Source organism: Cuculus canorus, chromosome 6 (genome assembly GCF_017976375.1).
Source record: "Cuculus canorus isolate bCucCan1 chromosome 6, bCucCan1.pri, whole genome shotgun sequence".
Lineage (NCBI taxonomy): Eukaryota > Metazoa > Chordata > Aves > Cuculiformes > Cuculidae > Cuculus > Cuculus canorus.
Window position 1 is genome coordinate 12,760,122 of NC_071406.1, and position 15,893 is coordinate 12,776,014.

General features: G+C 43.6%; 1 protein-coding gene across 9 annotated transcripts in view; it reads right to left on the reverse strand.

Moving 5' to 3' along the window:
* SLC15A2 (solute carrier family 15 member 2) overlaps positions 1–15,893 on the reverse strand; it is a 73,975-nt gene that overhangs the window by 26,189 nt on the left and 31,893 nt on the right. For all 9 annotated transcript variants that reach the window (XR_008450304.1, XR_008450303.1, XM_054069337.1 and 6 more), the window contains 11 exons: positions 14,638–14,720; positions 13,324–13,410; positions 12,901–12,990; positions 12,506–12,550; positions 10,254–10,286; positions 9,093–9,181; positions 7,364–7,445; positions 5,295–5,420; positions 4,351–4,515; positions 1,685–1,731; positions 296–406 (listed from right to left, as the gene is read on the reverse strand). Coding sequence is in view for 7 of the 9 variants with exons in the window: in XM_054069337.1 (XP_053925312.1) it covers positions 296–406; positions 1,685–1,731; positions 4,351–4,515; positions 5,295–5,420; positions 7,364–7,445; positions 9,093–9,181; positions 10,254–10,286; positions 12,506–12,550; positions 12,901–12,990; positions 13,324–13,410; positions 14,638–14,720 (958 nt within the window). In the remaining 2 variants the exon portion in view is untranslated. The remainder of the gene's footprint in view (positions 1–295; positions 407–1,684; positions 1,732–4,350; positions 4,516–5,294; positions 5,421–7,363; positions 7,446–9,092; positions 9,182–10,253; positions 10,287–12,505; positions 12,551–12,900; positions 12,991–13,323; positions 13,411–14,637; positions 14,721–15,893) is intronic.

A 15,893-nucleotide genomic window follows, 5' to 3' on the forward strand; every position in this document is an offset into this window, starting at 1 on the left:
CCACACACTATTTGGAGGCTGAATCATTTCAACTGCATATTACACAGAGATACTGATTTGCTGTGCATTGGCTTGGACACTTTGCAGATCAAACACATGGTACCTCTGCACACACAAGTGGCCTGGAGCACCTGCTCTGCACAGAGCAGATAATTCTGTTTTTTTACAAACATCTGCCCCCACAACAAATGCCAAGACAACAGCAATGAAGGTTTTGCTGTTCACCCAAGAAAAGCCCCATTGTACCCAAGGAAAGGCCCCAGCAAGAACCTTCAGCATAGCAAGGGAAACTTACTTGTCCCGCTCTAGCAGCAAGTACTCAGAAGCACTGTAGTTTTTCTGAACAGCAACAAACCGCTTGCTGTCAATGGTGAGGTTGATGTCTTGGCTCAAACCATTAATGAATCTGCAAAGAAAGCATATCTTATTGGCTTGTCACACAGGACAGGAGAAGCATAATATCAGACACTTCAGAAATGCACTTCCTATTCCAAAGTGCTCTGTAACTCCATAAGGTTCTGACAGTCTCTTCTGCAAGCAACCAAAGTATTTGCCTGATTCATTGGCCAGGTTTTCAATATCAAGTTAGTTTTCTCTGCTGTGTGATTTTTACCCTCTTACTCTCTCTTTCCTGTGAAAAGTAACTCTTACTTTTTGTGGGTTAGGACTTACAGGCAACCACTTCTCAGGGACCTTCAAGGATTGTTCTGTGGCTGTTTGAGCAGACAGAGCCCCAGCCCACTCCAGGAAACTATAAAGGTGGGTGTCCTGATGAGTATGTGCACTATGCTGACATACTTTTTAAGGCATTTCTATCAGTGAGGCAAGGGCTTTCTATCAAAATAAGATACTTTCATCAAAACAGAACTTTCATAGGAACATTCAGGTTTGGGGTTTTTTTCCATGAGATATTTATATGCTTTTTCATACAGAAAAGATAGTTTTCTTTTGACAAGTCAGAAATAGTAAAACTAAACTGGTTGGGGGGTTTTGTTTGTTTTAACTTGCAGCTTTCCCAAATTCTCCAAAAAAGTCCAGCTGGAATCTTTTTTTTTTTTTTTTTTTCTTCCACAAACCTGCTGCTTCTGCCTCTCAGTAGCCTCACATAGGTCTGGTGATGTGGTACTGGAGGTAACTGTAATCAGTGAGACGGCACCTCAGCAAAGGACTGTTCATAGACTAGCACAAAGTTGGAAAGTAGATCAGCTGCTTAAGCAGAGCCCAATGCTCAGCTGAATTGTTTACAAGGATGTTGCTGCGTCCAATTTAGTAGGCATTTGTGCAAGAGGCTGGGTGAGGTAAATCACATCATGGATTGGCAGTTCACAGAGGACAAATGGCAATGGTTTCTTTCCATATTGCTGCTTTCCTTTCTTTCCCAAAGAGGTGGGGGCACAGTGAGGTGAATTTATCACTCTTCCAAGAGGTGAAATCTTTTATGTTGCAATCTCAGCCTAACCTATCCAAGGCAGTAAGCAGCAATAATGCTTAGCTCTGCATGGCAAGTGTGGGAGGTGACATGTTGTCAAGCCTTGGCAGCTGACACCGCAGTCTTGCATGAGAAGTGTGGACTAGAATCCAATCTGAGAACATCTGGGTTATGTTACATACAGTTTGCATTAGACAAAAGCCATTTCCCTCACCCCACCACCTCCCAATCCTCAAAAAAAAAAGCCAGTCCTACCTAACAGCTGCCAAACCGTTTTCTGGCTTTGCATCCAAGTCTGTAATCTAAAGAAGTGAAGAAAAAAAAAATCAAACATATATATTAATGCTGCCTTACAAACAACGTGTAGCAGAAAATACTAGTGTCTGTGGAGTTACACATGTTGCAAAGCCTGTGGAAATCAACTGCACTCTCACATAAGCTTTACATCATGACTCAGAAGTGAAGTCCTGGTACAATGAATGAAGCCAGTTGCAAAATCGCAGCTTCACCAATGGATTAAGATCAGACTGGTTTTCCCCTCATCTCCTGCATAACAAATGCGACAGTTTCAGCCAGTCACCCTACCGAGGCACTTAACACCCTCCAAAAAAAGTATTTGTCTTGATCTGAAGTAAACAAGAGATCATTACCTTTCAGTGATTAGCTACAATTAAACATGAGTGCCTTTCTCCTACAAAACCTGCAACTGCCTAACTCCCAGCCCTTGGTTCATTGCATACTCATAGACTTCACAGAAGCCTAAAGCCAAGAGGAACCACCAAATTAATATTCTAATCATCATGTATCTCTCATATTTTTCCTGACCCTCAATACTCAAGAGATTAAACTTCTGTATAGTGCAGGCAGAGAGCAGGAGAGACTGAGGTGCATTGAGCTTGTTTGCACTCTCAGTCTCTGCAAACGCATCCCTGAAATGGCCACCTGGTTGGGCACACGGACTGCCTATCCTGAGATCACAGCTATAGCATCACCTCAATAGTTAACGTGATCTACATCTATTCGAAGAGTGCCTCATTGTAGCGCAATGCTGGAAAAAAAAGGCAGTAAACATGCAGCCCTGCCCTGGAGATTGTATGTCACACAAAAAGAATGCAGAGCAAGAGTTTTGGCCAGTAGAAATTCACAGTTGTGTTATGTCCACTTGAGCTGGCAGGGCAATTTCAATTTGTGCTGCCCGCAGATGGAACTCAAGCAAGCCAAAAGGGACTAAGTCTGCCCTCAGTAACTGTCTGTCTTTCTCTTGCTCCACACTCTCTCCCTAATGTTAAACCCTGAGCTTCTGAGACAAAGCATCCAGAATTTCAGTATACCTATAAAATATCTGGTTTACTTCAGTGTGATATGCTGGTCCACAAATAATGTATGCCTTAAATAATAAATAGCCACAATGAATAATAAATATCCGAGCAATAAATAATGAATAACAACATCATTTTTTTTCCACGGGAGACACACGGGGATTAACATTCTAGTTTGTTGCAGACAGGCCAACCAAACTGTTGCTTGGTTTCATTGATGATCCCCAGAGCTCTCAAATTCATTTCCTGCCCACGAAAGAGAAGAAGCCAATTTCAGATTGGCTTCTTCCAGGAAAACACCCCCACCTGAGCGAGGAGGCCAAACCCAGCAGCCAGGGAGGGTGGCCTGGACCATGGCTACTCAAGGGCAAGCCCTGCAACACAGCAGTGATGTTGGCATTACCTTCCTTGTGTTGCAATGCTGGAAAACAGCATCATTTACCACATCGTCTTCTACATCTCCCTTATCTACAGCTTAGAAGGACAGGTCAATAGCATCACCCAACAGCACTGGTGTTCCCCAGCACATGGGAGTCTGCCCATGCCACGGTAGGTATTAACGTAAGGCACAGGCTAAATAGCTAGGGCAGCACAGAGTGTACTGAAGCTCAGAGATGCCTTCGCTCCACCCTGTTGCAGGCTTTTTCTTCTTAAGGACTGCGCGAAAATCGCTGTATGAGCATCCATTTCTTAAGCTAACAGCACTCAGCCATCAGGGTCACAGGGAAACTTAACAACATTGTGTGATAATGAGCCCCAGGCTTTAAAGCATAAATAATAAAAAAAAACAATGCTAGGAAAAAATCAATTCTCAAAATTCCTCATTTTTAAAAGCAGTTGTGTGATTTCTGCTATACAATATTGAACGCTTAGAATGGCAAACCTGCAAGGTAGAAGGCTGAAGAATGTAAAGAGAATTGGCGTTTTAGCATGGGGACAGATTCTGATGGCATTGACACATACATTCACACTCATCACAATGTACAATAACACCATACATTTCAAGAGAGCTTCTTGGGATACAGCTGTATGCAAAAGATATCAGAATCCGGCCCTATACATTCCATATGCCTCTGATTGTTGTGGCAATACACAAAAGTCCAAACGCAGCTGGCCCTGCCGCAGAGTCTGAAATGAGCTTAATCATTTATTCTGTTCAGCAAAACAAATGGTCCTTCTGTGCATTTTCACTAAACACTTGCAATAACTAGACCCAGAATCATTCCTCTGACGCTTTTATTCCATGCTCAGCCCTAGAGCCTCTTTAACATCTTTGCTTTATAGAACCATCTTTTGGGGAAAATCTCCAGCTCTCCTTTTCCTCAGCTTTCTCAGGCTCTGCTGCCTAGCAGGCACGTCTCTGCTCTCCCAGTGTAGCATTCACTGGATTAAAGTGTGCCCAGTAACTCTCAGATGCCATAACGCCTCTATTAATCAACCAGCAGAAACGCGTGCAGATCCAGTGCCGCTAGCTAAGAAGTCAGGTTTAGAGCAATCAGACAGACACTGCAACTGAGCAAATGAATTAATGAGCCCATTACCCCACTGTATCATCACAGCCATTGAATTAATACTGTATTTACACTTCACTCCCACACTCACTAAGCGGCTTGATAGGCTTCCTTCTGCCTCAAAAACAATTAAGCTGTATACTGATTTTTCCTTCACAGTGTAGTTAAAAGCAAGAGACGATCCTTGATGTTCCAGAGTGAAGCGAAATGTCTGTTGCTCTCCATTCAATATTAATTTTGAGTACTCAGCTGGGTTCTGTGGAATAAGCAAAAATTTGGTTACACACTTTTGTCAGATGGGAAAGAATCTGGTTCTTCCCTTCAAGTGCAGCCCTATCGTATCTTCAAGGGAGCCTGTAAAGCGAGATTAGTAGTCAGAGGTGCACCTTCTACAGCAAAAACTTTGACCTATAGGCTTTGGGCTGGTCCAGACAGAGTGTGGAGTTCCTTCCCTTGCCGGATGCATCCTGAAGGCCAGGGCACATCTACCCACACAGCCACCCTTTCCCCTGGTCCTGCTCTGCCCCAGTGAGACATGTAAAACATAGCAGGCAGCTGGTGGCCGATGGACTGCTGGGCTGAGTCCCAGACTAGCCTGGCCTGTAAAGTTATCTGGAAACTGAAATAGGAAACAACTGCCTATGCCCAGTTAACTGTCTTCCCATTTCTTTCCACCTTTGCAGATAAATACTTCTCTATCGCCATCCAAATCCCAGAAACAATGCCTGATCTGAGCACTAAGACGTGAGATGAATGTCTTTACATGCTCCACTGAGGACAACTATTCTTTATTCCTAATTACAGATGAGTGTAGTTAACCATTTCCTCCTTTGCCATGGACATGCTTCTCCAAACTTCCCATTTCTGTTTCATCAATAGAGATGAGCATTTTTAAAGTTATTTCAATATACTTCCAAGGCAGAGGAGAACAAGCTCTAACATCTCTAGGCTTTCTTAGCAAGTCCCTGAAAAAAAAGTCCACCCTTTCTTCAACGGGATACAATTCAGGCCTTCCAGCCTCGCACATTTGCTTACTTGAAAAGCCTCCGCAGGCTGCTGAAATAGGTCCCGGTCTTGAATTGTCACTTGAACAGGGCTCTTCACCAAATTCAGGACTCGAATTAAACTTTCTCCTGGGACAAGTCGAGGCATATCTGTTTCCTGATTGAAGTAAAAGGCTTTGAGTGCCACCTGTATGCTTTCTTAGCATTTTAATATGTCTTAATTTTTAGCCATAATAGTCTTCCTCTCTGTAATGACACTTTGCCGTCCCTTCCTCATCAGAAGTTGCACTGAGAGAGCACTGAACATAAATCTTATTTAGGGAGGTTTCCTTATGGTAGCTCAATAGCCAACCTATTCCTCCTTCCCAAAGCTGCTCTTCACACCACTAAGCATACAGGTTACACAACTGCTGGGCAGGTAAAACAAAGTCACTGCTTTTATTATACAGCTCCCAGGTGCCTGGATTTAACCAGCTGCCATATAAGAGTTGAAAAAAATAGTGCTTAGATTGCAAAAGGAGTGACAAGAATAATTATTTCCCACTGCAGTCAGATACAGGGAAAAGAATTAGGCCAGAAGCTCAACAGTTTTGAAAATCGCAGTCCAGCTCCATGTCTGTAATTGGTGATTTTGCATCACTTGACATGATGCTAACAGCCAACTGGATGGATTCTATTCCCTGCTTTTTGAGCAAAAGAGGATAATGTCTCCAGCGAAGAGGTATCTCTTTCTGTCAGGAATAATTTCCTAGAAAGAGTACTTCAATCAGCATCAGCCTTGTACTACTTGTAGATGTAAAATGGATTTTTTTAAAAAAAAAACTTCTCTTTTTTTCTCACGTTATTTTCAAGTAGCTTCCAGCAATAGTTCAGGGCTATTAATTTTTTTCTATCTCCCCTACAATTTGGGTATTTCAGGCAGGGTAGTTTGAATCTAACTTGGAGAGGAGACATACTGTCAGAGAAGACAGCGTAACCCTGATTTCCTTGTACCCATGTGCTGCTCTAGATCAATCACCCTGTTAACGGTACCTAGCAAACCTGTGCCTTTCCGCCTGCACTACCCACAGCCAAGCCAAGGTGGGCCACTCTGTCCCACTCTTTGCTAGAGCTTTTAGTGACCTTCAGGGTAAAATTTCCATGTACAGGCAGTGGGGAATATCTAACTCACCGTGCCTGTGCCCAGAGGAGTCAATCACAGCCAAAGCAGACTTTCACTGCTCGGCCAGAGCTGCTGGTGGTGGCAATGAGAGTGTTCCTTTGCTTACGCTAAGACATCAGAAAGGAGACCTGAACTCACAAAGTACTTTTTAGAGGTAGACTAAAGGACTTTAGTGGATTCACCCAAGGAACCAGCAGATGTTAATCCAGGGCTGTGCGCCAGCCACTCTAACCCAACGTTTTAAGTGTACATGTAAGCTTTAAAAATTAATCCTACTGTAACTTTGGTGACCCAAAGGTCAGCCAAAGCCTGCACAAGGCTGGTCACGGGCCAGAAATAGATGGTACAAATCTGCAGGGTTCTAACATAGAATTTACAAGAGATTTGCTGCCACCCTGTCTGGGGATGCCTGGCAGTTCCTGATGCCTGCGGGGGTGCCTGCGTTCACCTGCCTCACTGAAGAATCAATTTGGCTTGTAAAAAAACATGTCCCCACCTGCAAGTAGGGGAGGAATTAAACTGAAGAAACAAAATAACCACACACACACAAAAACCCCAACAAACAATAAAATGTAAGGCAAGCTACAGCAAGAAATAGGAGAGAGAACAAACTACCTTTTTGGGAATTAATCATTAGAATTAACTAGATGTCTGCCAAGCACGATGGAAATCTAGAATACAGACCAATACAGATGACCGGTACAGCAAAACTGCAAAGACTAGGAAGAGAGAAAAAGACAGAGACAGAGAGAAAGAGAGGGAAAGGTAGACAAAGTAAGAATTGTCATTAACAACGGGATCAGTATGCTTAGTTGTAAAGAACACATTAAAAATTACAATCAAGGAACACAATGGTTAAAAGGATTACCTAACAGACTTCAAGAAAAACGAACCAGGGAAAGAAAGTATTCCTGAGGAATCTCTTGCACTATACTTACATTTATTTTGATTTCTACAATGGCTGCAAGTCCAAACGCCATCCCTGCAAGGATCATACCTGTTGCCATTTTCCTAATAGGTCTATGGAGCAAATGAAAGAGGTTCTATTAAGAAGAAAAACCAGTGATTTAAAATGCAGAATGCCATTTCTCAGAACCAAAGATGTGCCAAAACCATGTAATAAATGGTTTGACAGGTGATACGGGGGATGATGTGCTGTTTAAAGTGCCAATCATTTAACCTAAAACTATTCTATTATTCTGCATAAGGCCAGCACTGAGGCCAATTAAAACTGATATGCCGTGGAAAAAAAACCTCTTTGCTTGCAAGTTCCTTATTATCTTGTTCCTAGCTCTTCTAGTGGGAATAGCTCATGGCATTATGTTAACCTGAGATGTTGGAAGGAGCACTAGAAATTATACATATTCAAGTCCCTTTTGGAAAAGGCAAAAGAAAAGTAGCGTGCTATTTAGCAGCAGGAATGAGGAGAAGAAAAATATATAGTTTGTGTCATCGGTGTTTCTGACCATCTGTGGCATCATTCTGGGTTATTTCTCATGCCAATACATCTACATTTCTAGAGAATGAAGAGTTTGCTTCTCAACCCGGAGCAAAACTAGCAGAGTTACATGAGACAGGCTGGTATAAAGCAGAATAAAATAGGTCCAGAACAGCAGGTCAGCAGGTCCAAACTGTGTATTGAGCTTTTGAGATTTGAAACAAATCTGGTTCTTGACCCTGCGGCCTCTGCTCTTTGTAATGGTCTGGCTTCACATTCCAGATTGACTGACCTATGGGAAATCCAGATCAGGAACTCATGGATGAGTTAAAAATGCTCTGGGATAAGAAAATTATTTTGATCTTTAATGCTGCATTGGGATTTTGTAGCACAAAGTTTGCAGCCACAAAGGGTAACTCCCTGCAGGCTACAGTGTTTCCACAGCCACTTCTAGAGCTAAACTGGATAGGAGCCTGTTAGTAGCCCATATCCAGGGGACAGAATGGCACGGCTTTCGGTTCTGATTGGGGCTTGAGTTCGTGCTGGCGGGTGAACTAGTCTGTGAACTGATCATCTGGCAGGAAGTTTTCTGTCCCGGCTCAGTCCAGGGCACAGGCTCACACTGAGGCGGCGAAGAGAAGCACAGCTTCTGATGTGTGTCCTCTAAAGGGCACCACTGGGAGGCTGGACAACATCTTTGATATGTCTTTAGGTGCAAGTATTCAGCAGGATGGAAGAGGTCTCAAAATCAACCTGGAGGATTCTGCTATACTGCTCTTCTTAACATACACTTGGAATAAAATGCTTGGGTCATAAAATTTCCTTATGTAGTCATTGGTTCACATTTTAGTATTAGATCTGCTTTCACAACACCACACATAGGCCACATGGGACAGTGAATTTAGCCCCACAGGGACCTTTCAGACAGGGAATAATTAGGGGTGATACAGGAAATAAAGTGAAAAACAAGTTGATCAAATTCAAAGATGGACTGTCCATATCTGCTTTCAGAGAAAATCTGTACGGAGCAGAATCCAACATCACCCAACTTTCCCTCCTGCAACTTCCAGCACCTATGGAAGAGGATGATGTTTCTTTAGGGGCTGAAGTAAAGGCAAGTACCAGGAAGGGTGGACGGAAATTTGGATTTCTTCTCCTTGAAACCTATTCTGCACCCTTGCTGCAAGAGAAAAAGCACTGAGGCATCTGTATTGTCCCCAAGTACTTACGTGAAATTGAATTTGCACATGTTTACCAGAGGGTAGAGCCCAAGGTCAAAAACTGGGATGAAGACAAGAATAAGAAGTGGATTTAAGAACTGCAATACAAAAGAATGGGAGTTTAGTGACTAGAAAGCAACCTTCAGTAATTAAACTCATAAAGCACTGTCCTCCAGAAATAATTCCATTACAGAAAGGACACGAACAAACACTTAAAAATCTCCTTTTAAAATATAATCATAGTTCGCACTCCAACAGCTTCCACTATTTAGTTTTCACAGGCACAAATATGTACTGTTCATATTCTCCCCTCCAAGAGGTAAGCAAGCACCAGTGGCCCAATTTCCATGAAGAGTGAATTGAAGTAATATGTTTTTAAAAACAAAACAAAAAAAAAACGGCTGACAACAGAAGCAGGTGGCCTTTGGTTCTGTGGTGGGACCTTACAAAAAAAATCAGTGATAATGGAAACATCTCGGGACTTCAGCAAAATCCCAGAGGAACAGGTACTATTCTGTGAGATTGGCAATATCTCACAGTTCCACACAGACCGGTAGTCCCCCAGGAACTATATTTCTCCTGGAAGGGCCAGAGCGCGTCTGCCAGCCAGCGGCGGCAAAGCAAGAAAATAGAGCGGGTTGGAGAACAAGCAGAGCGAGATGCTGTTTCAGTTTCAAAGGAAGATTTCAGCGAACAGAACAGCTTTGAAATTCTCCTGAGCTTTTCAGCATAAGAATTGTAATCAACTGTGACAACACAGAACCATCTCAGAGCCTTCACATTTCCTTCTGCTCTCCAGGAAAGAAACATATTTCAGGTACAATGTTCATCCCGGAGCAGGGGCATATTAAAAGGAAACACAGCTTATATTCCCCACATGCCAGCATTAGTTCAAGTGCTATCATGGTGTTACATCTCCCCACACCTCTGCACTATTCTGCAGGATTCAACCACCATGTTAGGACATTCTTGGGGTCTTTTGAACCTCAAGACTAAGCTTTCAAAACACTTAGAGAGCAATAAGGCAGAGTCCACACCACAGCAGTCAGTAGGACTATTACCTTCAAAAGTAGCAGAGAAAGGTCACTGGTCCCATGAGAAAAGTGAAAATGAGAGAGAAAAAGAAAATACACTTCTAAGGGTTATTTCCTACCCTGTAGTATCTTTTACCTGCATTTGGTCAGGCTGAAGGACATATATTCCCTGAAACAAAAAGATATTCCAGGTGATTCATAAACTCTATAACAGTGCATATACAGCAAATAAGCAACCAGTCCGGTAGAGGTCTTAGCAGCTAAAGTGGCTTCCCCAAATTCTTTATGTTGGTTTTAACAGCTGATATCATGCCCTTGTTGCCTAAGGGCACAATATTTGATGAGAAACATTTTGCAGAAGGAAGCTACACTCAGACCTTGATGTGTGGCAGCTGGGATGCAGCCTGTGAGAGGTACTGAGACCCATCTTTCAGACTGGCTGAGCCATGAACTAGGTGAGTGGGGAGGAATGGCCACGTTGCAGTCCTAGTTGGGATTTGAACTCAGATATTCTTCCTTCCTTATGTGTGCAATGGGAAAAGCCAAAATTCTCCAAGTGAGTACTCTCAAGCTGTGGGACCCTCTGTGCTATGTTGACATTTCTCCCAATCACCCCAAAAGTATAACAACAGAACACCCCTGCGCCAGCGGGCTGACAACATCTCTTTCCTCCCTCCATCTGCCCAGGGCACCAAATGGGCTCTGGCTAAATGTTCAACTCTGACTTCTTGGTTTGAAACAAGAGTTCTCAAGGTTCTTAAGAGGGGCCTCACCCTTGCATTACTGTATCCAGCCCCCACAACCGGGCAAAGTCAACAGGGATGGACGGGGAGATCCTAGATCCCAAAAGGGACCGATGGACTGTCTCCAGGGAGGAGCTAGTGTTTGCCTGAACTCCACAGACTGCTTTTCATTTGAAATTAAGATGAAGAGAAGAGGTGGAAAAGTTAGGAAGGAAATAATATCTTTCCAAAAAAGCACAATGGGGGTTTGTCTCCTGTCTACCCCACTTGTCCTGGGCTGCATCTGGAATGGTTGCCTGTCTCTGCCAGCAGCTGCCTTCTGGGAGAGTGGAAACCACTGGTCGCAGCAAATTAAAAATATCAGGCGAGTATCCCCTCTTGCTACTTTGTGCACCCTGTACAAATATGGCATAAGGAAACAAGCCTGCAAATATTTCATCTTGCACGAAGTTGTTCCTTGTTTAACTCCAGACTTCCTAGCTGACCCCGTTGAAGAAGGATAAAACACAGAATATTACAAAAGTGAACTCCAACAAGCCTAACAGTGGGATCACCCTAATGTTGCAGTTAACTCTCAACTTCGAAAGTCAGGAGAACTCAACAGGGGAGAGAGAATAAGATTGAAACAGAAACTAAAAATCTATCCAAGCTGGTGTGACAAAAAAGCCTTGAATACGTCCTTCTCCATCAGGGAGAGTTTAGTAAGTGACACCTGGTGATCCTTAAATGTTTTACTAATGGATCTCTAAGTGCATGTGAGTAAAATGGCAGAAAACAAAGTTTTTAGGTACACATCACAAAAAATTGCATGAATTTTCATTGTTTTGTCTTTCTGAGGTGGATATTACCACTACACTTGAGGGCTCTCTCTCTCATGCCTCATTTGAATTAATTAAGCCTAATGAGTACCACATGCTGAAAGCCGAATTTTTAACAGGAGTGACATAGAAGGCATCAAATTTTGGGCTTTAAGGCAATTTTATACTAAAAATGGGGCATTAAAAATCCTAAATTCTGATATGAGCATCCACAGGTAAGATTTAGATGGCCTGTTAAAACACATACGTCTGGAAAACAGCCCTTTATGGTGGCATCTTTGGGCAATTAGCTGATCCACGCTTATCTGCCACTGCACCCTGCACTATTTGACATTCATATCTTTGAAGAACTTTACGGCTTCTAATTATTCCTCATCACATCCCTACCCTACACACAAGATTCCTGCTGTTTTTGAGAGGCTACATTAATGTATCTCCAAGTAAGCCAGAACAGAAATATACAACTACAATAGCTCTAGTTACATCTTACAAGGGCTGTGTGAGCTTTCTCCTGACTTCTGTGTCTTCAGTCGGGGGGTAGCAGACTGGAAATCCTATCTGCTCAGGGTCACAGAGTGACCAGTCACCTGCAGTCAGGGTTCCTGACCTTGCAGGCTGGTGATGGCTTCCCAGTCCTTGCTCTTTGCCAAGATGTGCTGTGATGAATTGAACGCAGCTGCACAGAGCCTCTCAGTTCTAATCACCGAAAGTACAACTCACCCAGACTCATCAAGCAGATGCTCTTAGTACTGCGAGACTCCGGTTAAAAAGCAAGAGGACTGATGTTACTACTAGTCTTACCAGCCCTGGTGACATTAAGTACTTACAAAATCAGCATTCATTTTTGTGGCTTGCAAAGTCCACCTGGATCCCTAAGGAGAAAACAGACAACTGTGAAGCCCTCAAGATGTCCTGTGGGACTATACAACATGGAGACAGAGAAGATGACAGTGCTGGAGACCTTATGTCCCTTTTATTCTTCCCCTCCCCTGTAACACTTGCCAGTAGACAGGGCACATTCTTCCTTCTCGCCCTCCTGTGCCAGATACCCAGCAGGGCTGCGAAGGGATGGCCAGCAGTGATGGTAGATACTGCCTGAGCAAGCTCCTGGACACCCAGTAGGAGCACAGCACTCTGTCCCCAGGACACTTTGGTGTTACCCTGGAAGGACAAGGATGCAAACCTGGGACAGCAGGCAGACCTGCAATGCATCCTACTGTACCTGCTGATCAAACAGGGCCCAGAACACTGGCAGCGGTAAGAAGAGGAAGAGAACACGTGTCACCATTTTAACTTCTCCAATCAGCTGTTTCTATAAAGGGAAGAGGCAAAAAAGATAAGATTGGGGTGAAAAGCCAACAGGTGATTCAAACCACCAAGAACCAAAGCTACTATTTCTGCCTGCATGGCAATTATTTGTTGCGCTTATTTGTGATACTGGATGTATTTGCATTTCTCCATTTCCGTGCAGCACCTAAACTATCCATTAAGGGTCAGGACAGTACAGATGTGGGAAAGGATAGAACTTATGACATTCTGCTGCATATGAGGAATGGTGTGGCCGGGTCTGTCTTGTTGCCTCCCCTGTTTCTCTACCTGTTTCTGACCTTCCCCCTCCACATCTGCCAGGTCCAACATTGCTTACCGAGTATTTTTCTGATGCCCAGTCCAGCCAGTGATCTCTCTTTGGGATCTGACGGGAGCGGTTTCTCAGACGATTTTTAATAGCAAACTAGGGAGAAAAACAGGTGAGTAACTAACTCCCTTGTGGCTAATTTACCCTTGTCACATTCCCAGCTCAAGGCTGCCCTCTCTGTCTCCAAAGGTAAGCATGGCCAGAAAATTGGGGGAAGGAGGGAGGGGTCCAAATATTTTTCCAAAATCTTGGATTGGCTGCTTTATGACCAATTCTCTGCAGGTGAGTTCCTGTGATACTGGTTGTTTAAAGTATGATGTGGGAATGAACTACCTCATGGGCTTGCCTTTCAGAGACAAATCTGACACTAGTCCCCAAAGACTGTTTCATGCTTGATTTAAAACCTGCTACCTGATAAAGCTTTCAACATCATTTCTTCACTTATCTTCCAAAAAGCACCCATCAAATTGATCACTGTGCTGGGGAGGAAAAGCCTCATTATACAAAGCAATGTCAAAACCAGAACTCTCACTCCCTTATTGTTCTGTAGACCTTCTTCTACATATTCCTGGTGCAGCCCATGTCCAATTCACTCCTAGACCAGCTTTCAGGTTGGTTTCGCACTGTTTGTTTATGCTGTGTACTCCAGTCACTGAACACACCAAACACAGCAACCCTGACAAAAAGAGTGACAGACTCCACTTAGAAATCCTATCCTTAAGATCTGGCCTGTTTCCCCAAGGTAAGTCCATCACAGAATTGACCTAGGTAAAAGGAAAACATCTGCTGCTAGCAACAGCTTCCTGAAAAAGAAACATCTCTATCCACCTAACAATAAGAAAGTATTTTTTCACATACTATATTCAGTTCACACCCTATGAAAAATAATTGTTAAAGCTATAATGCGACTTCAGCAGGTGTTGCTTGCATTTACATGAACATGCTGAATGTGCATAATACGAATGTGTACTATTACTGTCTGCTGAACAGATAAACTTCAGTAAAATTATTCAGCTGAAAAAAATTGAGTCATACATCTGATACTCCGTGAGTTTCTGAATATTTCTGTCAGTTCAGGCTCCACTAGCGTCTGCCACTAGTGGTTTTACTTACATCAACTGAACAGTTCGTGGAGCTAAGGAAAAAAGTAATTGAAATGTTAAAAGAATAAACTAGGACCTAAATGTTTCTTATTCCTTACAGCTAACTAGTAAGATAGCCAGAAGCAGCACATAGAACCCCAAATGACACCTCCCCCTTTGCACTTTTCTGACCTGCAGCCCCAGAGTTGTGCATGGAAAAGAGAGAATGGCACACACTTACACCAATGCATTTGCACACTTCAAGTAAGACGTTCCCTTGTGGTGGTGTTTTTCTGTACAGTCCGCTTCCAGCAATGAACACAACTGAAAAACATTATAATCCAAATGGGAATTCAAGTGACTGAGGCTCTGTCCTGTACTGGCTCCTGGGAAGGATCCCCTTGATACTTAAAGGATTGCACTTCTAACAAAGTAAGTATATAGGACTCCTTTAATGCCTTTAGATGGAAAGAATTGCAACATCCTACAAGAAGCAGAGTGATCCCTAGGAAGTCAGATCTGCTCCAGCCCAACAGGCAACTCCACAGCTGATTCATGTTAGGAATCAAAGCTTTGAAAGATCCCTCACATGATTTTTGTAGGCTAAAATTAAAATACAATCCATATCGAATTTCTACATCTGCTGTTGGAAATCAACCTCGAGTCAATTTAAAAAATCATAGAATCATAGAATCACCAGGTTGGAAAGGACCCACCGAATCATCGAGTCCAACCATTCCTAACAATCCCTAAACCATGCCCCTAAGCACTTCATCAACCCGTTCCTTAAACACCTACAGGGAAAGTGACTCGACCACCTCCCTGGGCAGCCTCTGCCAGTGCCCAATGACTCTTCCCGTGAAAAATTTTTTTCTGATATCCAGCCTGAACCTCCACTGGCGGAGCTTCAGGCCATTCCCCCTTGTCCTGTCCTCTGTCAATTGGGAGAAGAGGCCAGCATCCTCCTCTCCACAACCTCCTTTCAGGTAGTTGTAGAGAGCAATAAGGTCTCCCCTCAGCCTCCTCTTCTCCAGGCTAAACAACCCCAGTTCCCTCAGCCGCTCCTCATAAGACTTGTTCTGCAGCCCCCTCACCAGCTTCGTTGCTCTTCTCTGGACACACTCCAGAGCTTCAACATCCTTCTTGTGGTGAGGGGCCCAGAACTGAACACGGTACTCAAGGTGAGGTCTCACCAGTGTTGAGTACAGAGGGAGAATAACCTCCCTGGACCTGCTGGTCACACCGTTTCTGATACAAGACAAGATGCCATTGGCTTTCTTGGCCACCTGGGCACACTGCTGGCTCATGTTCAGTCGGCTGTCAACCCCAGGTCCTTCTCCTCCAGGCAGCTTTCTAGCCAGGCTTCTCCTAGTCTGTAGCACTGCACAGGGTTGTTGTGCCCCAAGTGCAGGACCTGGCATTTGGCCTTGTTAAACCTCATGCCATTGGCCTCAGTCCAGCCTATTCAGATCCCTTTGCAGAGCCTCCCTACCCTCC